Source organism: Camelus dromedarius, chromosome 32 (genome assembly GCF_036321535.1).
Source record: "Camelus dromedarius isolate mCamDro1 chromosome 32, mCamDro1.pat, whole genome shotgun sequence".
NCBI lineage: Eukaryota > Metazoa > Chordata > Mammalia > Artiodactyla > Camelidae > Camelus > Camelus dromedarius.
In genome coordinates this window covers 12,455,058-12,478,202 of record NC_087467.1, presented here as the reverse complement: position 1 = coordinate 12,478,202, position 23,145 = coordinate 12,455,058, and the positions used below count along the sequence as shown (strand labels likewise).

General features: G+C 44.7%; 1 protein-coding gene and 1 long non-coding RNA gene across 6 annotated transcripts in view; one reads left to right on the top strand and one right to left on the bottom strand.

The window, feature by feature from the left end:
- The window catches only part of KCTD1 (potassium channel tetramerization domain containing 1), a 158,192-nt gene that overhangs the window by 34,422 nt on the left and 100,625 nt on the right, over nucleotides 1-23,145 (bottom strand). For 3 of the 4 annotated variants that reach the window (XM_064481529.1, XM_064481530.1, XM_031439029.2), the window contains exon 2: nucleotides 7,222-7,400. In XM_064481529.1, the coding sequence (XP_064337599.1) occupies nucleotides 7,222-7,400 (179 nt within the window). Of the gene's footprint in view, nucleotides 1-7,221; nucleotides 7,401-20,693; nucleotides 20,785-23,145 lie in introns of those variants that run through there. The other variant, XM_064481528.1, reaches the window with a different exon arrangement.
- On the top strand, nucleotides 483-10,191 carry LOC105086613 (uncharacterized). 2 transcript variants are annotated; one of them, XR_010378663.1, is made up of 3 exons: nucleotides 483-591; nucleotides 2,624-2,813; nucleotides 9,837-10,191. It is a non-coding gene; the product is annotated as an uncharacterized LOC105086613 (long non-coding RNA). The 2 variants fall into 2 exon arrangements; XR_836942.3 differs by lacking the exon at nucleotides 9,837-10,191 and adding an exon at nucleotides 3,762-4,822.

Here is a 23,145-nt window from a genome sequence, read left to right as displayed (position 1 = left end):
GAGCTGCCCCACACCCATGGCCCAGGCAGCACACCTCACCACACGTCTCCCTCCCGCTGAGACGCAGGGTGAACATACGTATTTGCCACACATCAGATGACAGGAGGTGAGTGCCGGACCTCAGCAGAGGCAGCTGACCGCAGACCGGGGGGGATGTGTGCTCCTGAAGTGACAATAATCTGCTTCTAAATCTACACCAACACACAAACTAGATTTTGTCTCGAAAATGTAGATGAACAAATACAGATGTTTCCTGAAGAAACGAAACACAGAATAAAATTATCTTTATATTTAATACAGGAAGCAAACTGCATCCCAAGGCTGGCCTGTTTACCCTGTGTGTTAGTTTTCTTCCTACCTGACTTAGTAGCAACTCAAATACTGTTGATTGATTGTTTACTTGTTTACTGTCTGTCCTCCCTCCCCACCCCCATGTGAACTACGAGAGAGCAAGGACTTTGGTCATCGGCCGGTATGTGCCCTGGTGGCCGGGGAGCACAGAACAGATCCGCTGAACGAACTAAAGACCGTGACGGCGAAAGTGAGAGACACCGTAGTATGGCTGCGTCTTTCTTTGACTCAGGCTCAGAGGTAAGACTATGAGTTAGGTTACTTTAAAAGCTAGGCCTATCCTGTTGCCCAGCGGCAAAGGAAGTCTGCTGGATCTGCCAGCGGTGTGCTGTGTGTTACTGAAGCTGGCTTTTCAGCACTAAACAGAAAACCCAGTTTCATCGTTTTGGGAGAAAAAAAAAAATAAGAAGTCTCTCGGAGCTGGTGTCATTTACTGTTTGCCTGTGTAACTGAGAAGCAGTTTCGGAAAAGCAATATTGTAAGATGAAAAGAAGAGACAGAAGAGGAGAAATGGCCCCTATTTTCCTGGAGAAACTTTCTATTTTTCATTTGCCAGGTGACGCTTTCCCTCCTTTTACCTTCCTCCTTAACTGATTTTCTTTTTCTTCCTTTTTTTTTTTTTCTACTTTACCAATCAGAACTGCTCAGCCTTAGACCGCCCTCACTCTATCCATTTCCACAGGCATCTTCCCGGCACTGAGGACACATTCTCCCTTTCCATTTGTGCTCAGACCGTATGCCCCACGGTGACTTCCACTCACCTAAACCCCAGGAACCTATTCTCTGATTTTTTTTAAAAACTTGAGATAAACATAAAATTATAAACCATGCAGATCTAAAGAGCGGGTTATAATAAAAAACGCTGTATTCAGTGCCCTGCAATGGTTCTGAATGAAAGTTCAGGGGACTATTTGGTAAACAAGATGTATTCATTTGGGGGCATGTTTGTTGAGGTCCTGAAATGTGGGCCTGCATGACGACACCATGGGACCTGCCGAGTCTAGGGACTGTGACGCTGTGAAGTCAGAGCACAGAGCCCCCAGCCCCAACAGGGGATTCCAGGAAACTCTGAGGCGGGTTCACAGCAGTCATATGGAAATCCAAACATGAGAACTCAGTTGTCCTGAGAGTGCGCGCGCCAAGCCCTTCACGTCGCAGCACCCGACCCTGCCTCCGTCCTGGAGTGGCTGGCACGTGGAGGGGGAGCACGCCACGCCGGCTCTCCGCTGGCGAGGCAGCCGGCCTGGCGTCGCCATCCTAACGCTCCAGCTGCACTCACCCTTGGGTGGCCATGGGTGTCGACTGCGAGGCTCAAAGCCGAGTCTCTTAGGTTTTGCAACTACCTACGTATGCCAGTGTGCTTAGTAACTCTGCTGCTATTTAGAAGAGACTAATTTAGCATAATCTCCTCGTGTGGGAGTTGACTCATGTACTGGGTTTAAAATATACCAGAGCTCTGTCAAGCAGGCAGATCGGGTGGCTCAGGGGATTATAACAGGAGATCTTGTCTTTCCCCTCAAGGTTGCATACCTCCTTCAGCTAAGACCCCTGCCTCATTGCCACCCAGTAAGTTTGGCTAATTACCAATATCAGCTTGCTTCCTGGTGTTGAAAAGTCCACATGTGAATAACCATCAATAGAGCTGCTATTAGTGGAGGAGGGTATAGCCCAGTGGTTAGAGTGCATGCTTACCATGTGCAAGGTCCTGGGTTCAATCCCCAGTACCTCCATTAAAATAAGTAAATAAATAAACCTAATTACCTCCACCCCCTCCAAAGGCAAAACAAACAAACAGAGCTGCTATTAATATTGTTTCTGTTTGAGGTGACAGTAAAGGAGGAAATAGACCTAACTTTGAACTCAGACTTCTTCTTTTAAAGCACAGAATATTTCTTTAGTATCTCACACACACACACAAGGCTAAGAGGATACTGCAGAATGTCAAAGGTAGATTTTAAAGAGGCTATGTCATGTGACACCAATCTTAATTACTCATGACAAATTAGACACCCAGATTTTGTTACCAATGATGTTAATGGGTACCTTGGATTTCTGAGTCAGACACAATCGGATCTGTCCTTAAAATTTGTGAGACCCAGGGCAAGAGTACAAATGAGCCCTCCTCTCGTATGTCAATATATTTATGACTTATAAACCAAGCTAACACACTGTGAAATACAATAAGTTCTATCTTCTTTGTGTATCTTCTATTTAAAACATTTTCATGCTGGAAGTATATTTTTCTTGACTCTTTTTTTTTGGTTTTGCTTAGGGGATGTAAGATGACTGCAGATCTGAACTGGGTGTTTTTTCTTGGTGATCACAATTCAAAATAGCAACCAGCACGGGAGACTTGGAGGCTCCTCGGAGAGGGAGCAGCGTCCATCACTGAGGTGCTGTGAACCAGCCTCTGTCTCATAAACTCCTCCGAGGACCAGCTGTGCATCCTACACAAAACACTGGTAAAGGCAGACCCCACCACAAACGTGTGCCTACTTGAAACCTAAAACCCCTTTTTTTCCCCCTTCGGTTTTAGGGACCAGTGAGGACCTGGAGGGAGCATGGGTGTGGGCCCGAGGCTGGGGAGAGAGACTTAACATCCAGTCCCTTTAGCTAAAAACCACCTGATAATGAAAGTGAATAACAATGTGAGTGATTAACCTTGTCGTAAAATTTAAAAGTCAACTTGCTTAATGAATCTTTCCTCAGGCTTTACAAGCCCCCTAAAAAAGCACCATGTGTGTGCACACACAGTGGTACCAGGTGACCTTGCTAATTAAAGAAGTGAAGATCAAAATGTATTTTCTCTGGTGGAACGGCCACTATGCCGTAGCCTGAAACAGCCATTGAATAAGAGGCCTATATTCAGTTTGAGGGACCCTACATCTTGGTGTTGCACGAAGCCAGATGGCGAAAAACCACAGAGATTCCTGTTTTATTTCTGGGGCAGAGCCTCCATGGCCTTTTACTGCTTCCTGGGTGCTTTAATGTTTAGCTGTGTGGTCCGATGCACCACTTTCTGGGGACGACGTTCTAGAGCTAGTCTTTAGCCCAGAGGGCAGTAAGCAGAGATAGAATGAAAAATCACCTACAGTCTTTCAAGATGGATGAAAGGCCTTTGGCAAGAGCTTTGAAATTGTAGAAGGACATCACATCTTTTAAGGCCACTTGTTACAAACACCTTTGGTACTTTTACACCGCAAGTCTCCCCTTGGAATCCAAGAGAAGCAAACGGAGGAAAAAGCCCCCTTCCCCTCCGGGCTACACCAAGGGAAAGGTGGCTGAGAGAGGAACCAGGCTGCTCTAAGGGGAGATGGGGCAGGGAATGGTCCCTTGGGGTGAGACGGGTTCAAAACACCCCAGAATCTAAAGAACTCGACTTGGACTTATTTGTAATTCTATGGTCACAGGCAACCCAGTGTCCTACAAGTTATCTCCAAAGGGTTGGTGATACACAAGATACCTGCCCTGAAGGTGGAGGGAGCACCTGGCACCGATGGGGACAGCATGAAGAACTACTTCTCCCCTGCATCTCTGACTACCAGAAGTTGTGGACGGGTCCCCTTAAACTGACTTGCTTTGAAATGAACATTTAATTACTTACTAACCACCCTCCACCCTGGCCCCCAAAACCCAAGACGAAGCAAAGCAACAGACAGTGGTCAATTCAACATCTACACCATTGCTATCAGACCAGTGTCATCTGCTTTAGGGGTGAGCAACAGAAACACACGTAGCTTGTAGGGCTTGTTTCAAAGAGTCTGGACACGTGCTTAGAAATACCTCCTAACAATAAAGATGATCTTGAAATGGCTCTGCAGGTCTGCGACAGGTGGGAGCATTTAAGATAAAGGGCCAAGGACCAGAAGGTGCAGGCAAGGAGTTCCCGGGGCCTTTAGGAACTCAGGCAAGTATCCAGAAGTGAGGCTTTTCCGTGGTCTATGAAATGAAGGAATGGGATATATTTGGAATTTGGAAGGCAGTCTGAAAAGAAACAATTGCTGGATTTGGCAGAAGATTAAGTAAAAAGGCAATACTATGTGCTGGGCACAGGGCCTTGGCGTGCTTTCCGTAATCACATTTAATCCTCCCAATAACCTTGGAGAAAGACGTGTTTGTATCTATTTTACAAGACAGAAGACAGGCGCTTAGAAATCAGCCCTATCCATGGCCAACTATTAAATGGGAGTGCCAGCATTCAAACCTGGGACGAACGAACCACAGATTATTTTTGATGTTGCTCCTGTGAAACTGTGGTCCACCAGTGACAAAGAAGCATAAGGAAAGATTGCAAAAAAAAAAAAAAAAAGAGGAACAACTTTATCTTTTCTAATTCAGTTGGTGAAAGAGAAATTCAATTTATGATGCATGTAAATATCAGGTTTGGGGAGGGGTAGGTTTACTAGATTAAAAAAAAAATCTGTGTATATACAGTTCAGTGCTGTCCAACAGCAATAAAAAGCGAGACACATCTGTGATTTTGTGTTTTCTGGTAACCACGTTGAAAAAGGTAAAAAGAAACAGGTGAAATTAATTTTTGTTTTTCTTATTTAACTCAATATATTATCATTTATCATTTATTTAACTCAGTATATTATCATTTATATAACTCAATATATTATCATATCATCACTCCAACATGAAATCGATATGAAAAATTTTTGAGACATTTCCTGTTCTGGGGGTACTGAGTCTTTAAAATCCAGTGAATATTTTACACTTGGAGGACATTTCAGTTTGGATCAGCCACATGTTGGTCAAGTGCTCAAAGCTGCACGTGGCTAGTGGTTCCCATACGAGACGGTACAGACACCAGGAGTCCTGATTGAATGCTGAGACGCCAGGAACGTGATGCAGGTCTTGGGGGTGGACAGCGAGGAACAAAAGGGGGCCTTCTGGGGGGGAGGGTATAGCTCAGTGGTACAGTGCATGCCTAACATGCATAAGGTCCTGGGTTCAATCCTCAGTACCCCCATCAAAGATAAATAAAACCTAATTACCTCCCCCACCAAAAAGCAAAAATTAAAAAAAAAAACCTAATTACCTCCCCCCTCAAAAAAATTTTAAAAAGGGGAGCCTCTTAGAACAACCCATGTTAAGTTGGCACGAGGAAGGTTCTCCAAATGAGATGCTCTCAGAAATCTCTAAGGTGATTAAACTGATTGAAGTGGCGAATTATTTGAGAGGAACTGAATAAACCGACCCACTCACCGTCTGTCTGTACCAATGCCAACACGCCCAGTGACACCCGCGAGCGTCACAAAGTCCCAAACCCTGTGGGCCCGAGTCAGTGGGGAGAGGCCCGCCCAGCTGCGACGAGCACTAGGTGAACCCTACCCTTTACGCCTCATGCAAATCGTGTCATGAGCAAATAGTTGTGACGATCACCTGCCCTCCCGTATCACGGTATAAATATCAAGACGGAAGCAAAAGGGCCACCAGACGTGACCGGTGAATCCTGCTGCAGTTGAAACCTGCTTTTTGGTTCTTACGTTTGCTTTGCGACTTGCCCCCAGGATTAAGCGTCTGAAGAGGCACAGTGATTCTCTGTTGTCGGTGTTGGTGTCAGCAGGTTAGAAGGAATGCAATTTTTAAAAAAAGAACCTACTTACATAATGATATTCTCAGAAATAAAGCCACCACGTACCCACTATGTAGTCTCCAATAACAACGCACTTAGGGAGGGTGGAGACTCAGTGTTACTAATAACTGATGATACGATCATTTCATTTAAAAAGGTACAGGTTTTCTTGGATAATTGAATTTACAGACATCTATTTTTTTTTAAATCATTTCATGTCAATTGCAGAAATTAAATCTAGAAATCAAGAGGGAAAACATTTCATCTTTCTTCTCAACCTTCACATTCTTTCCCACCAGGTAGGGGAGAGAGAGGAACAGAACAAAACAGAAATGCAGCCTTTGCGCAGCTGTAACAGGACAGTGATTTTTACGTCGGCGCTCTCTACTTAGGCTGTAACTTCCCTGATACCCGTCACATCGTAAGAGGTTCTCAAAAGTGCCATCCGTGCTTTTCTGAAGCCCAAGGGCTGTGTTTCCATTTCATCTGAGCAGAAACAAGCAGAGAAACACCCTTCCTCCTGACGTCAGCCCTCGCAAGTTCATGCCTCCTCCTCTGCCCACCAGCCAAGCGGCTGAAGACCAGTCCCCTGAAGGGAGCTGCCACAGCCCCCAAATTCCAGGCAGAACCAGGAGGGACGCAAAGGAAATTGTTTCCTGGGAGCTCTTGTCAGAATGGGTGGGCGGGGCATGGAGGGGCGGTCTCTAAGCCTAGGGTGCACTGCCTACCTGTAAACCACTCTCCCCTTCAGACGCTTTTTGCATTTACTTATCTGCCTTGAGCTCTCGTAAGCTCCACTGCCCTTTATTATTTTTCTCAAACAAGACTTGGCTTCCTGGACTTTTGCCTACTATTCTAAATATGCTGCCCCACTGATAAGAGTCTCTCTTATTATGATTCTTTTTCCCTCCAGTTTACAAGTTGGTGGGCCAAGGGGTCCCCTATAACGTTCTAAGAATCAATAAGAAAGTGTGTTCTAGGAGACGAGAACAGAAGAAAGGTTGGGGGTAGAAATTCATCTTTGACCTTTGAGGAGTGAAATATCACAGAACTCCGTTCTCAGTGACACTTTTACATGCACTTGACTAGGCTGTGGGTCAGACCCTGACCCGTACGAGATTTACAGTCACGTCCCAGAGCAGCCCCGGGAGCAGGTGGCCCGCACGAGGCTTTCCCATCCCAACCCCGGCCCCGGCCCCGGCAAGGCCACGCTGCTGTGCTGGTCAAAGGAAAAACAGATCATCAAACGCATGCATTTCCGAGTGTGACTTTTTGGTTTTTCAATTTACCTTGATTCAGGGTATTTGGTGAGGGTGGCCAGGCTGCTGGTGTACATGTGGCCGCCCACGTCAATGTGGACGGGCGCATTGGACTTTGTGAGCTGTGCTGGAGTAGGAATGCCTTGGTTGTTCAGTGGAGAAGCAGGAGATCTAGTGATCAGAGGTCTTGACATATTGGGCCGACTGTCCTACAGAGAGATAAGCAAGTTTAGACACGTTTTCTTTTTTCAGTGGAGAGAAAGGAAACACATACATCATAAAGAATAAGCCAGTGACTAGCGCTGACATTCGTTCAGCGATAGAATCTGGAAAAATCGGCAAGCTCTCGCTTTTGCTGTAATGAATGTCGGAATAAAGCAAAACAAAGGAAAGCATCCCATGTTCAGAATCAAGGAGCTGAACTAATGTTCACTTCAAATTGTCCTGAGCACGATGATGGCTTATTTTACTAATGAGCTCTCGCATTTAACAACTGGTTAATGGCACGTGGAGAACTACCATTCACTGCAAAATGAAAAGATAATCAACGCTTAGTCTGCAAATAAATAAAATACGTCTGCTTCATCCTTCTCCTGGAAAACATCCTTATGGCTGTGGGCTCGGGGTAGATACAGACCTTCAACACGTGGGTTCTGCGAAATGTTTTCTTTAATTTCTATTTTCCAGAGCAGGAAAAAAGAGGGCATGACTGGGCTAGCCACCAGCTCAACGTACTCAAAGCAACCTTGTGAATAGGCACCACAAATTCATCTGTCAACAGACAGAGAAAAAGAAAAAAAACAACCCACACTCTACCCATTTGGTTTCTGCTTCTCTCCCTGTATAAGACTTTGGGGCTGGGGACACTTTAAAAAGCGCGTCCCCTGCAGTGATTAAGGACACCCTTGGGCGGGACTTCTGGAATTCTGGAGGAGATCAAGTTCCCAAGGTGGGGCTGGGGCAGACGTCCGTGGACAGTGCACTGCCCCATAGGCGAAGGTCCCATGGGAGCAACGGAGCAGAAGGAGGCTACCACGTGATGGCCTCGAGAGCACGGTGAAGAAACTGTCCTCTTGAGAAAATAAAATATTACATCCTTTCCATGGATACAATATAAATATTTCAGACACTATCCAAACATGGTTGATTGCTTTTCAATTAGAGCCCAAACCACAGACAAGCCAAGTCAGGTCCCTGGCATTCAAGGAAGGGGGTCAACTACTCAGAACCTACAACTGAGGAATAAGCTAAAATAGCATTTATGTCTGAATTCTGCAAGGTGAACGCCGTGAGGATACGCGCAGATTTACAATTTAACCAGAGATTGTTTGCAAACGAGCAAACGATGTGTGGCAAAGCCAGTAATAAGGCATAAAAAGGGAATTTTGAGAAACGCCTTTGATGGAGATGACAGAGGAGAAGTCATCTAGTTTTGGGGCATAAAACTCAGCATGGTAAAATATAAATTTGCAAAACATCCTAGATTTTATGACCCGGAACAGCTTGAGGAGTTACCTGGGGCACAACTGTGAGACTACTTAGCATGAGCCACATGCCCAGGCAAGACGGAACGTACACGCTCTCTGAAGCTCCGCGGCTGCTGCGGCCGGGCCTTGACGCGCAGTGCTGCCCGTCCGTGTTGCCCTCTGCTCCACGCCGAGTTAGCAGAGCCCGGGAACAGTCCCAGAAAAAAGACTTAGGGTTTTATTTCTTAAACGGCATGGTGGACTCATGAATATTCACCGTATTATTCTTTGTATGTTCCTGTACATTTTTAACAGTGAAAAATTGATACCCCAAACCACAAAGGGATGTTTGTTACACAGAGAGAAAAGTTGAAAGTAAGGCACTGGACAGGGGGAGAAACTAAAATCAAACAAAGACACGGTGGCAAATATAAAACAGCTAAGGTTTGGAAATAGGAAAAGTAACATTTTAAAATGTGGATGTCAGGAAAATGTATTTTTCCCTTAAAAATTCAATCATATAACGTCTACTTTTTAAGAGAGACATGCTACCAGACTTCCTCTTAGAAAATGATTTCTTGGCTAAAGACACACACACACACACACCCCCTCCCTGTTACAATTCAGCCCATCACAGCACTGCGGCGTCTGTAACAGTTTTCCAATTGGACACATTCTATATTCTGCCTCAGGGCACTCGGGCGAAAATGAACAGATTTGCAGGGTTAATACTGTAGTTAGACTGTGACCTCATTCAGCACGGCTCTAACACTGCCAGGTCTATATGGAGGGAGAAAAAAAATCAAAGCATAACTGATCGGTTGAAGGATTCCAGATTTCTCAGAATATATACCATTTACCTTGAAAATCACATATGTATGGATATTGCTACATTTAAAATTAAACCAGTGTTTCCTCAGCTGGGGGTGGGGTGGTGGTGGTGGGATTAACCCTTAAGGTTGAGGAGGGAGTTTCCGGCTGACTGGGCTCAGGCAGACTCTACAACTTTAAGTTGGAACTGGTCTTCAGTGAGCTCTTCTGCGAGGCTCTCTCTTCCCCATTCTGGAAGCTTTCTATGTTCTCTATTTTTCCCCTTAGTTATAATCATTTCTAAGGCACTAACTGCTATCAGCTAATGGAGCAAAGGATCTTCACTCTGTGTTTTCTGTATTGGTGCAGGCTGCAAGAACTTTTTAAAGTCCGTGGGCTGGGAGGTCTTGGCGCTGGTAGGAGACACTCAGCGTCCACTGCATCGACACCAGATGCTTCATCAACACGACTGTGGCCGCCTCCTTCCCTTGCCAATGATCGGAATTGACACTTTCTCTTCTTCACCTGGACACCAAGGTCCCCGACGGGAAGTGGCTACTTCCCTGCCAACCTAAGGATGAAGCCAATGCCCAGGGTGGCTAAGCTGAAAGCTGGAGAGAACCTGGGTCCCCACTGGCACTGGTGAGACACAAATCAACCAACTTGGAGCCGCCAATCTCTATATTTCCTGATAATTGGGAAAATAAAATCATTTTTAAAGCTACCTGGGTTGGGTTTCTGTTACCTCTCCTGATACCTGCCCCTCCTTTATACTGCCGCCTCCCCGTGAGGCCACTTGGCTCCGTGAGACTTAGCTGTGGTGCTGAGAACAGCCACCTGCTAACAGATGCAGCAGAATTTTCTATCATATTATCACCATTCTTCAACTATACCTTCCCATCTTCACCCATCACCATCTCAGTTTGTATACATCTTCAGCATTACTTCCGATGAAATGAAAACCATAAATTTTAACCAGAGAGAATGTAAGCGTCTTGGATGTATCATCGTCACCACCAGAGAAGCAGCTCAGAGCACTGGGGTGTATTTGGAAAGATGGCCAGACAGACAGACAGACAGAAAGGCGTTTCTGATAATCGCCCTTCTGGAACAGACTCCTCACCCAGGGGAGCTGGAGGGGAGGAACGGTTCCCTCCTTGCACAATATTTGTTAACATCTCCTAAGCACCAGGCACTGTACCAAGGGATGGATGCATATACAACAGCGAACATGACAGACTGGTCCCTGGCCTCACCAAACTTGTTCAGAGGCAGAGAGGAGCCAGGAAACGAGCAACTATGACCAAGCCGGGAAGGCAGCTTGCTGCGCCGGCTTCACTGAGGGGACGGCGACCCAGGCTTGGGGGCTGGGAGGAGGGGTGGGGAAGGTTCCCTGGAGACAGTTGCAGCTGAGATCTGACGGATGAGACATCAGCACATGATGGGATGCAGGAAGGAGAGCACGTGGTACAGTCTAGAAATTAAAATGTCAGCACATTGTGAGAGTTCTCCCCAAGTGTGGCAGGATGACGCAGCAAACAGAAGCTTGTCGGATGGTGGTCAGAGAAGCACAGAATTAAACAGTAATTTACAATGAAAAAAATAAATAGACCCACCATAACAATCTTAGGACTGGAAAAGGGGAAGAGGAAGCAGAATGAAGCTCAAACAGCACTGTCTAGTAGAACTTCCTGCAAGAATGGAAACGTTTGGTCTCCGCACCATTTAGTGGGGTAGCCACTAGCCACACGTGGCTATCTGAGCGCGTGAAGCGAGGCTGGTGCACCTGACGGACTCAATCTGGCATTTCAATTTATTTCAACTAATGTAAATTTTAAGGTAGGTAGGCCACGTGCGGCTAGGGGCTGCCGTTCTGGACAGTGTGGTAAACCCTGCTTGAATTTTTCTGAATATATGGAAGCCCAAATCATGACAAACTTGAACCCCTCACTCATGTTTAAATGGAGAAGCAGGGGTCTTTTAGAAGGAAATACAACTGGTTTATGATCCTCCCAACATGTCCATTTCCCTCTCCCCTTCTACCAGTATCTCCCCTGCTTTACTGAGGAGCGTGTCCTGAGCAACTCCATTCGCACCAGGTTACAGACAGCAGAACGAACTGTGATGACACAGCTCTGAACACTGGCCACCTTTGGAGGTGGCGGTGGGCACGGGGGGTAGGGGAGCTGACTAGGAGCGGGTAAGGGGGAGCCTCTGGAGAGCTAGGGAAGCCCTGAATCTTGATCTGGGAAGTTAAACAGTTGTGGACATCTACCCCTAAGATTTACTCACTTGACTCTTCAGTTATATGTAAAAACAAACCAAAAGTAATCTTGGAAGAAGCTTCTCCAATCAAAACACTTTACTGCTCAGATACTCCTTTACATTTCTGTGAAGTACTGCCTGTCACGAATGTGACTCTGACACTCTTGACATGAAACGGAGACTGAAATTTTCTAGCTCCTTAGAAACTCTTTCCACCCTGTAGAGATCTCCCAGGCACACGGATCAGTTTATCTTTCAAATTTCCATTTCCCGCTGTTTTCAGGCTTCGGCTTCCTTGTGGCTTAATCGCCCACCCCACCCGCCTGAGGGGGCGGCAGTCATTTTTTTGGTAGGACAGCCCTTCAAGGGATTTGACTTCTGGCAGCTTTCAAAAGAAGCTGATGAAAATTCGCCCCCTAAATCCAGCCTGGCTGTGTGCTGTTCAAACAGGAGCCCCAGGGGCATCGCCGGAACAAAGGAGCTGAAGTTTACTCTGAAAGTTCCAATGACTTTATTTGTTAAAACTATACTTCAATTTAAAAAAAAGTTGAAAAACAAAAGCCTATTAAAAAAAAACGCATACCCCTGTCTTACGTCATGTTTCACTATCAAGTTGGACTATGTTACCTCTTTTACTGGGAAAAGAAATAGGTTTCTTAGGGATGTTTCCAGAAAAGCACATCAATAGTAAAGTATTTATCTATATTATTTGATATTGTAATTCATAACATATACTACAGCAGCGAAGAAACTGAATACAAATCGTAACTTCCTGCAAATTTCAATCTGGGTTTAAAATACATGTATTTATATCACACACAGACGCACACACACGTACTCAGGCAGCGTCTATGTTCTGTGCAACGCCTGCAGAACGGAGCGTTCTAATGAATTCTGTTTTCTTATAGCTGGCCAAGCATTCAGGCCAGGCAGCCTGCAATCAAAGTATCCTAGGCAAGGATCCTGCTTCTCGGATGGAAATTTGTGGGTGCCTTGGCGGTGTTAGTTTGGGGCTGACACAATCCCATTGGACTCACAGTAATGGCTCTTGTGGAGAACCATCACGTCACTGACCGTAGTTACTTAATCACAGGACAAGACTCTCAGCCATAATGTCAACATATCGGTAAGGGCGCTCCTTGTTTCTTCATTCATTCAAGTATCATTTATTTGGCTCCTGTAGTGTGTTAAGCTTTAATGGTCTCTACTGACTTTAACTAAACAACAGAATGACCCTGGAGAGAGAGGGAAAAGAAATCTTTTCTTACAACTTCACAGAAGTTTAAAAGAAAAACAAACCCCCAGCAGTACTTCAAAATTGAAGACAGTTTCTGTCCATCTCTGAAGTCAGCAGAGAATTATCCTTGAAAAGTCTTCTGAGCATCCAAATTGGATACCGAATCTTCCATGCACTTTATTCACAGGAACTCCCTTCTAACTCATAGAACTTGCTTACTCTTAATTCAGACCTTCCTCACAAGAGCGGTCCCTGGTCTTCTAGTCTACCCAAGAGTCATCCAAAATGAAGTCACCCCCAGATCAAGCCCCAGACTAACTTAGACTGAAAAGTATATGATATATTGGAGAAAAGTTTCTACCCAAATATGGTAAAGAAAAACTTTTTTTAAAAAAAGGTAAGACAACTGTTAAAACTTCATACAGCTGGAAAAAAAAAATCACCTACACAGAGCACCTAAAAGGTGCAGGGGAAAGAGCCCTGGTTTTTGGAATCTGAAGACATGGTTTGAGCTCAAGTTCAGCCTTTGTGTCATCCTGGGAAAGCTACCAAACCTATAGGACTCCTGTGCTCTCACCCCTAAGACAGAGATGAACCTTCTCACCCCACGGAGGGAAAGCTGGCAGCGGAGGGGGGGATGTTGGTGAAGGCATACAACACGATGCACGGCATGGGGAGAAAGACAGAGGAGGTTTCTTTCCTCCTGCACGTGAAAAATGACATTTGATGCCCCAGTCCACCCGATGGCCAGAGAAGACCACGTCTATGGATCGAGTGAGGGGTACAGAGGACTTTGAAAGGAGTTGAGGAGGTAAGATCCATGGGCGAGAAAGGCAGCAATTTACACTGACAAAGTATGACACTGCAGCGTCCAGATAAATAAAAACAAAATGGGATAAAGTGAAACAAGATGTGAGTTAATGTGCTTTGGACACAGCGGATGAACAGAAGTAAAGAATGAGATCATCACAGTAGGTTCGTAAAATGAAATGGCACTTGAGCCGTATTGATTTTCTTTTTTCAGGTCAAATCTTAATTTCACAGATTTTTTTTTAAATGGAAATAAAAAATAGGAGATTTCAACATTGTTTCAAAATTACATGCAATTGTGTTAAATTAACCTGTAATTACTTCCTAATCTGAAATAGCAAAAGATTGCTCTTCTTGCCTGGGGCCAGGAGGAGGGGTTACCATCGTTTATCTATTTTAATGCCCAACCTTTACCAGGTAGGGAGTGAGTGCCCTCAACGTGCCTCTTTTTCCCGCAATAGTGAAATATGTATGGGAGAAGCTCCCTTACTAGATTACCAAGCTGGGATCACGAAAAGAACAACTATTTGCCAAGATTTCTCTGCTTTTTTTTTTCCCCAAAAGCAAAGTAAACTTGTAAAAAGAGAACATTTTGATCGCATTTTCCTGTGCTTATTATAGCTGATTAACTTTAAATTTGATTTCTTGGATATTTTAAAATGTACTTAAAACATTACAGAGTATTTTAAAATAGACATGACAGCTTAGCTATGGCTATGACTGATTTTTTAAAATTAAAACACAGCATTAAAGTGAAAGCAGGCTGTGTAACAATACTATAGGGAAAAATATTTGCAAAACTATGTGTATGTGCCATGAAAAATTGTGAAATTAAATTAAATTACCCTCAAAATACCAGTAGAGGGTAAGACTGGGGGACGATGTCACAGGGAAATTTTGTTTTTGTTTTTGTTCTTTTGTGCTTAATGGTGCTGAACGTTTGTTACTTTTGAAATTGAAACAAAAGCTGTTTTAAAAAGGAAGAAACAGCACTATATTGCCCAACTAAATCAATTAGTACATACTCTTGGCACGCTGTTATAATTTACTTTCTTAATCAGGATTTTTTTGGACATTTTAAAATGAAGGACTGAATGAAGAAATACAGAAGCGGAACAGAACTTAGGGATAAAGCTTCCTTTCCCTTTATTTTCTGGCCGGGGAAGAAGTGTGTGGAACAGAAAATTAGATGGGCCCCAGGTCACGGTAAGCTCATATTTAGCTGACACAGAAGTCTATTTCGTTTGATCCTGAAAGAAAGGGGCAGGAGTCTATGGTTTCCACACTCTTGGGAGTGATCCAGTCATCTGTCCCCTCCCCAGGGTCCCCTCCATCCTCAGACCCAAAACCCTGCAAGAATAAGACAATAAAAGCTGTGCACGCACACCTCCTGCGTTTCCAGAAGTCAGGTCCACACTCCTGTCTTGGAAGGAGGATCCAGATGGTAGCAAAGGTTGGCAATGAAGCAGTGTCTAACGCCCAGAGAGGGACGTCTCGTCTGAAACCAGAAACCTCAGCCCAGCGTTAAGTATTATCACCATTTCGCAGAGAAGGAAGCTGACTCCGAGGTCAAGGGGCTTAGCCTACAATTATCTGGTAATGAATTTACTGTGATACTTTACACGCTGGCCATGGTGCAGCGGGATGAGGTTACGGCTCTCCATCACCAGGCGGTCCCTGCTCTGGTTCTCACAGGAGGTGGGAGAGATCTGCCTTGTTCCACCCACATTCTTCTACACGGTCTGTTTTGGGGTGAAGACAACTGGCTGGAGGGTGTGAAGGATGGTCAGTGGTCAAGCAGGAGGCAGGAGCCAGCAGCTGGCCCAGGAAGTGGACACCCACCCCTCCCCACCCCGCCTCCATTTCCCCAGCAGGGAACTGGCATTTCATCTACTCCTCTAACTGTAAGTCCTAGATGTTCACTCCAGGAAACATCTGCTTCTAAATAAACAGTAAACCTGACTGACTGATTGCTTGGATATGATCATAAAAATTCCTTGTCCCGCAGAGTGTCAAAAGCTAAGTGCGTCCCTTCTGACCTAAACTGAATCCCAGAGAATCTCCTCTTAAGATTCTTAGATGCCTATATGCTTGGCCTTTCTGCATTAAAAAATAAAAGATTAAGACTCAAGTTTATAAGTATGCTGATGTACTCTCACGTACATAATGTGTGTGTTCAAAAATTTCATTTGCTCCCTTGTTCATTCGCTGAGAAAAGACTGGCTGGCTAGTCTATTTGGTGCTGGGCTAAGGCACCACAGATGTGAACAATTCAGGGAGCTGAGGGTCTCTTTTGGGAATTAACCTCATGCACAGAGAATTCCTGGTAACAAGAGATTCCCATGTAAATAAAAAAGTTAAATCAAATTATGCTTTAAATGCCATGAGAACTACTTATTGACAATCGTAAGCGAAATCATTTGAAGGACAAACAATACTTTGGAGCTGTAAAGAATAAACCATCCTTGGTTTTATGAATCCAGAGTACATTATTTTTAAATCAGACGTATCTATATTTAGTAATTCCACATTATAAGGATTGGACTCCTAACTTTTGACCCAATAACCTTTTAAAGAGGGAACCAGTTACAGTGTTTCTAACAGCGTTGACACAGATCATTTCCAAATTCAGAGTTTTTCTGAGGATGTGACAGAGTGGAACCCCAAGTTTTAGCTTGAGCCATGGCCCTGATGAGTTAGGTGGCCTTGGCAAATTATTTCATCTCTCACTTCAGTTTTCCCATTTATAACATGCAGTTGAACCAGCTGGCCTATAATGCTTTTTTTCAGTCCTGATTTTTAAAATAAATTCTATGATTTTTAAAAATATAAACCATTGAGATTCAAACACCTTAAGAAAGTTAGCATTCTAGGAGGGCAGAATTGGAATTCAAAATTCTTTGAAAGAAAGAAGAACTGGTCATGAAATGAAAGTTATTCTAAAAGTATGAGTGGAGAAGAAAGAAAAAGAAAGAAAGAAAGAGAGGAAGGAAGGAAGGAAGGAAGAAAGAAAGAAAGAAAGCAAGGAAGGAAGAGAAAGAAAGGAAGAAAGAGCTAACACAGATTTCTTAACAATCACAGCATTTCTCTAGCTGATTAGGAAGATTAAATTTTAATCACTACCGCTTTTTATTTCCCTTTTATTTGCCTTCCCTGACAGGAGGAAATGGCCAATAAAATATGGTGCTTAATGAGCAGAATGGCTACTTCACAGAGATTTTTTACATAGTGCTATTTTACTAGAGTATTGTTACATATTTATATCTTTCCCTGTTTTAAAATACTAGAGTGGTCTGAGAGCAGCTTATTTGCGGTTCCCTTACAGAATAGAAAAATCTATTCTAGTGACAGAAAACTAATGCTTTTTTAATAAATCAAGACTCTCTTGTAAGCAGAATTATTGCCATCTTTTCAAAAAGATGTATTGGGTAATTTTTAAAAATCAGGGCAACTGAGAGTAGCGGCCTCAAAGTTTCAGGCGTGTCCTGGTGACAGGCCTGCCAGGGGTCCTGCGGTTTGCCGAAAACGCTTCTCCCGGGTGACATCTTGCGCTAGGCGGAAGCTGCAGCCGCAGAAGAGGTAGGCTGGTTCTCTTCCGGCTGTTTGGCTCATCCCGGTTCTTGGTTACATTATTCCCATTGCAGCTGCCAGTGGGAACCAGTGTTAAGTAAGAGCAGAGGTGAGTCCATGGGCTACTCTGGCTCTGCTCCTTAAGACGGGGTTCAAGCCGGATCTGCCGGCAACCCTGGGAGGCACGACAGCTGAACCGCCAGCCCTAGCATGTGCCCAGCAGCCCTGTCTCCTGGGGAGTTTTAGAGGGCGCATTGATTGATGAAATCTCCTGCTTAGGGGCAGATGGATGAGGAGATAGCACTGAAGGCACAGCCTCGCAAGGAAGCGAATGGGCAGCAAAGGCAGCAGCGAGGCAGTCACCATCCCTCCGTATTTTATTGCAACGAGCAATTCCCTACAGTTTTCTTACCGTAAAAGAGGAGACATCTGTGTTCTTGGAGAAGTATCTTAAAATAATTACCAACAAGAGTTTAAAAACAAGCTCACTTTTTAAAGATCAACCTGATTGGCAAGAAAAGTTTGGTACAGAAATGGAAACGGATTAGAAAAAAAAAATCATACCTGGAATTTACATAGTGCCTTAAGCATATGAAGCAGTTAGTTATCTCTGAGATCTCAGAACGCCAAAGACCTTCTGAACAATCATAACCCATCAGCCTTCTAAAAGGTCCAGAGAGGGAGAGGGCAAGGCCAATACTAACTTTTGTAAAGAAGGGAAACCGAAGCAGGAATATTCAGATTGCCCCATAGTTGCCCAAGGTCATAAAATAGTTGATTTAAAAATCAGAAGCAAAAGATTCCAGGCTCTAAGCCTATATTCTCCCCTCTGAAATTGCCTCAGTCTGGGGCAATCCAGACCCACTAGGACTTGGATCGAACTCTTAAATTAGTCCTTTGATTTGCCTGAAGCAGCAGATAACACTGCACTGGAGCATTTCCACGTAAGGAAGCAAAATGTGCCGCAGAATGTCTTTGGTAGTCTTAAAAGCCCCGGCTTAATTTTATTAACTGGTTATTTAACCACAAGACATAGTTATATAATGCCACAACAATGCTGGGGGTGGGTAATGAAATTTCATCTAAGGGGAAAAGTGGTCGCTACTAGGGCAGCAGGAAAAGGACAGAAAATAGCCTGAAAACAGAGCCTAAGAAGAAGGGATGGAAGAGGGGCAGGAAGGGAGAAAAGGCCAGTGATGTGGGAGAGAGACGGGAAGAGAAGCTGATGGAAAGGGAAATTCAGGAGAGACAGGAAGAGACAGAGGAAAAGAGTGCGTGCTGGGGGAGTGGAGTGGATCGGACTAGCTTTATCTTCTCACTCCCCAACCACCTGCCCACTTATGTACTCAGGAGATCAGTTTCTAACGCCCGGCTGTGGCCCACAGGTCCTCTTGTTCAGTCTGCTGTAGAATCTCACCCGATCTCTCTAAGTGGGGACCCATGAGAGAGCTCTGTGGGGAGGGTTTAAAGGGTTCTCTGGGTCTTGCAATTTGCTGTGGCCTCCTAGATAACCAAGCTGAATGACCCCTCTCTGTACTGCTTCCTTCTGAAGATCGTGGGGACGAAGACTAGTTTTTGGAGAACCATGTAAATAGATGCTTGATGCTGATGGAAAGTCACCCGATAAATGAGCTCCCAGGTCAACAGTTCTAGCCCGGACGACGGAAGATCACAGGCACCTATGCAAGCCTACAGTCACAAGCAGAACGAAGTCAGGGGGGTAAGCACTGCCCAGTTATTTCTCCTACCAACTCCCCACAGCACCTAATGAAAGACTTTTTAATTTTTGCACAGAGTGGAAAATGAATAAACAGTACAGATGGTGATGAAGCGAGTCCACAAGGCTCCATAATTGAGAGCACCGATGGTCTTCCAGTCAGTGACCTCAGTGATTTCTCCCTGAGGGCAGTGGCCCTCAAACGCTTTTTGACTTGTTATTGACCCATCCCATCCATCAAATAAAAAAGAAAAAAAACAAAACCCACCGTCTCGTGGTGTTAATAGGCACAAATGCCAATTAAGGAAAAAATCAAACACGAATGAGGCAACAGGGATGTGGGGGGAAACGTAGAGGCATAATACTGCCCGAGAAGACAGAAGCCTGCCGCTGCCATAAAAACACGGCGCGGGGAGGAACCCCCGCAGCGAGCAGTCCACGTTCGGAGGAGCAGGGCGTGCGCAGCGGCGGTACTGCTGAGGTTTACATAAAATGACACAGTGGCCAGTTGCCCTGGGGGCTGACCCTGGGCCCCTGCAGTTCCAAGGTCCCGACTCAGGGTGGGGTGGGGCAGGCCGGACCAGAGAAGAGAGTCAAATGCCACCAAGTCCCAGTCTGGGGTGAAGAGTTTCACAAATGCGATGTGCTCAGCGTCACCCCTGGAACTCAGCCAGACTGCAGCGTCCGCGGAGACCGGAGCAGGGTTTCACTCACAGTCATAGCACCGAGCCTGGCACTGACGGGGTACTAATAAAACTGAGTATCTGAATCACTGAGTACTGAATTCCAGGAAAGACTGAGAGCTGGGTGCACCACGGCTCCCCATCTTCCATCTCCCTTCACAGAGGCTTCCCTCTCTTCTCTCCACTAACCATGCAAGGTACAAGAAAGCACTTGAGAGAGAATTTGTATAGAGACTAAGAGCAGAAAGAGAAACAAAACACTAACCCAGGGCTGGAACAGGCAGAACGCTCCAGCAAACGGAACAGAGCAAGATACAGCTGCACGTTATTTACACACAGAGGCTGTGAGAAACGTTCTGACTAACTCAGGCGGACGTTTACTTGGTAATAAAAGCATAACATTTTTAAATGAAGTGAAATATTTTATGGTATAATCTTACAAACGGACAGCTACTCTTTATAATTCTATTTGGAAAAGTATCCCCAACACATCAGCAATGGTAGACAGAGGCAGAACGGACGGGAGAGCTGCAGGGCCAGAGCGCTGGGCTTCAGTCCTGCCTCCATCACGTGCCGCCTGTGTGATCTAACCACTCTGTGCCTCAGTTTCCCCATCTTTAAGAAGGTAATAATAATTCTTTTCATGATTATCGTGGAAATTCAATAATTCATGTAAAAGAGTAGACAGGTTATGAAAAGCACTTATCCAGTGCCTGGAGTATAACCTTAAAAAGAATGTAAGCTCTTCTTTTTTTAACAGAGGTACTGGGGATAGAACCCAGGACCTCATGCATGCTAAGCATGTGCTCCACCACTGATCTGTACCCTCCCTACTGTAAGCTATTTTTTGGTAAGCTATTATTTTCAATGATGGTTTTAAAAATTTTACAGATGATAACTGCTATTTGTAAAGGATTTGATGATTATTGTTAAGAGATACTCACAAAATACCCATCCATACATCGGTCGCTCCTACAACCGTTCCTAGTCCTTTTTCCAGGAGTTCTGAACTGGCTGCGAGGTCCCAGCTTACTTTACACTGCGCTGTACACTACACAAACACCAAGAGACTCGTTATCTTTCCTACCGAGAAAAGAGAATATATATATTATCCAATATATGTTAACGTCTATCAATGAACTTCTGATGTCATTAACTCCCAAGAATAATAAGCAGTACATTCCTTTTTTTCCCTACTTTTATTTTTATTTTTTTTTTACTACTTTGTTACTTTTACTACTTTATTCTCAAATCGGTTTAAGTACAACTTCAAGCTCAGTGAAGACAGCAGGTGAACGAAAACTTGCCTGACTTTCACAATGACATTAAATCCCCAAGTACTGCTTTTCCCACGTCTTCAGGAACGTCAAACTCTGCTAAGGGTCTTAGTCAGCCACAGCCTGGAGAATGTCCACGTGGATGGACGTACCCTCAGAAACAGAGAGCGTGCCTCCCCTTTGTAAGACAAATAAGGGGAAGATGAGTCTGACACGAGAGTGAGGTTAAAATATCAACTGCTTTGGGGAAACTGAGGCACAGAGTGGTTTGTCAGTCAGTCCAGTATAGTTTGGGGAAGTGCCGTGTTAAAACAAATAGATATTCTAAATCTTTACATTTAAAAAACACGCTGGCCCTCTAAGGGAAATCCTAAACTAAAAGGTAATCAAATGAAGTTAGTCATCGCGACACTTAACTTTCTGGCCTGTTTATCACCATTTAGGGAGATGATCTCTTAATAGTCACACAACCATTTACAGCCACAAAGACTCAAAATAAATTCCATCACTGGAATTATTTTATCTGCTAATAATGTGCTTGATATATCCTGTTGCACGTAGTTGGAATATGGAAATTAAATTAAGCAGTGATTACCACTTCTCTCTCTAAAGCTATATTCGGTTGCACTAAGGTATTTAGTTGGATGAAGGAGACAAGAGGAGGTAAGAAATCAGCATACTTGAAATGTGAAAAAAAAATCGTGGAGCGGAACTATGGCTGTTTCAGGTAAAAGTCTATACACTTGGAGCCAATTGCTGCCAATTGTTACTGTAAACCGAAAAATCTGAAAAGCAGCGTCAAAATCAACTCAGTTCAGTCTTACTGAGACACCTCCAGCAGGAGCCTACTCACTGTACCTGTTCCAGTTAGCATGAGTATGTCCTCACCAACTCTGACGGACGCCTAGCGAAATTAATGTCAATTCCACAACACGGGACCATGCTTGTGCTCGCGGCTCTAAAGCACAATTTGCATATCAATATCTTGATAATAAATAGCAAATGAACTCCGGGCTGGAAAAGAGCTAGTTTGTGACTGTTTCCCAAAAAAGGGAAACTGAGGCTCGAGGCCTTGCTCTGGGTCCACGGCTGGGAAGCGCCCAGTGCGCCTGGCATCGGTGCCAGCTCTCTTCCCTCTGCCGTCTCCCCGGAGAGAGCTGGAGCCCTGTGTCACCTTGTGGTGCCACGTGGAGGTCACATGAGAGCCCACCGAAATTACTGATGACGAAGAATGTTTGTTCAGGCGCCACAACAGAAGACCTCACATACCCCCGTGAAGGTTATTAAGTATAATTCTTTGCTTTGGAATTGCCACTTGAGCTGAAATTACTACCTCTTCAAGATAGACATGAAGATAATTCGGAGATTTTGTTGGAGGTAGATGTCAACACACAAGCTAATTGACCTTAATTCACACGTTATTTCAAATGGGATATGAAGGGCAAGGAATGAGGAAAATAGGACAAATTAGAACTAAAAAAACAAAAATAAAAATAACTGCTGAAAAGATGGTGCCAACCAGTTCCATATTTCAGTTCTAAAATGTTTAATATGTCCCAGACAAGGAGTAAGATGAGCAAGATGGGTAACTTTCCATATACATGCCTGTAACCATTTACTCCATCCTGGCTGGCCCTGTAATGCTGAGATGGATAAGGCAGTCCCTGTTCTGAACTCGCACAACATCACGACATCTCAGTGCCGGGCTGGCATCGCCCCTGTTTTAGTTATCTACAGGCTGGAAGTCTGGAGAGCTGGGTTCGAGTGTTCCTGCTGCCCAAAGTCACAAAGCCTTCTCCTGCCCAAATGAGGAGGCTGGAGCTTCAGGGGAGCACCCTCATTTGTTCACAGGGAACCTCTACTTTTCAGAAGAAAGCTTACACTTTAGTTGCAGTTGAAAAGCAGAAAAAGGCAGTGCTGCTGGAGGGGAAGGGGAGGAGAGGACCACCCTCCCTCTGCCAGACCCACCCCTCCCTGGAGGAGGGGAGCCCTTCCGGGACCCTAAAGGGTGAACAGTGTGGGCCTGGGTTATCACAGAGGGGCTCCAGCTGGGACAGCCCGAGCCCATTAAGAACCAGAGTGACAAGTAGCACTTGGGGGGCCCTGGCCCCAAGTGTGC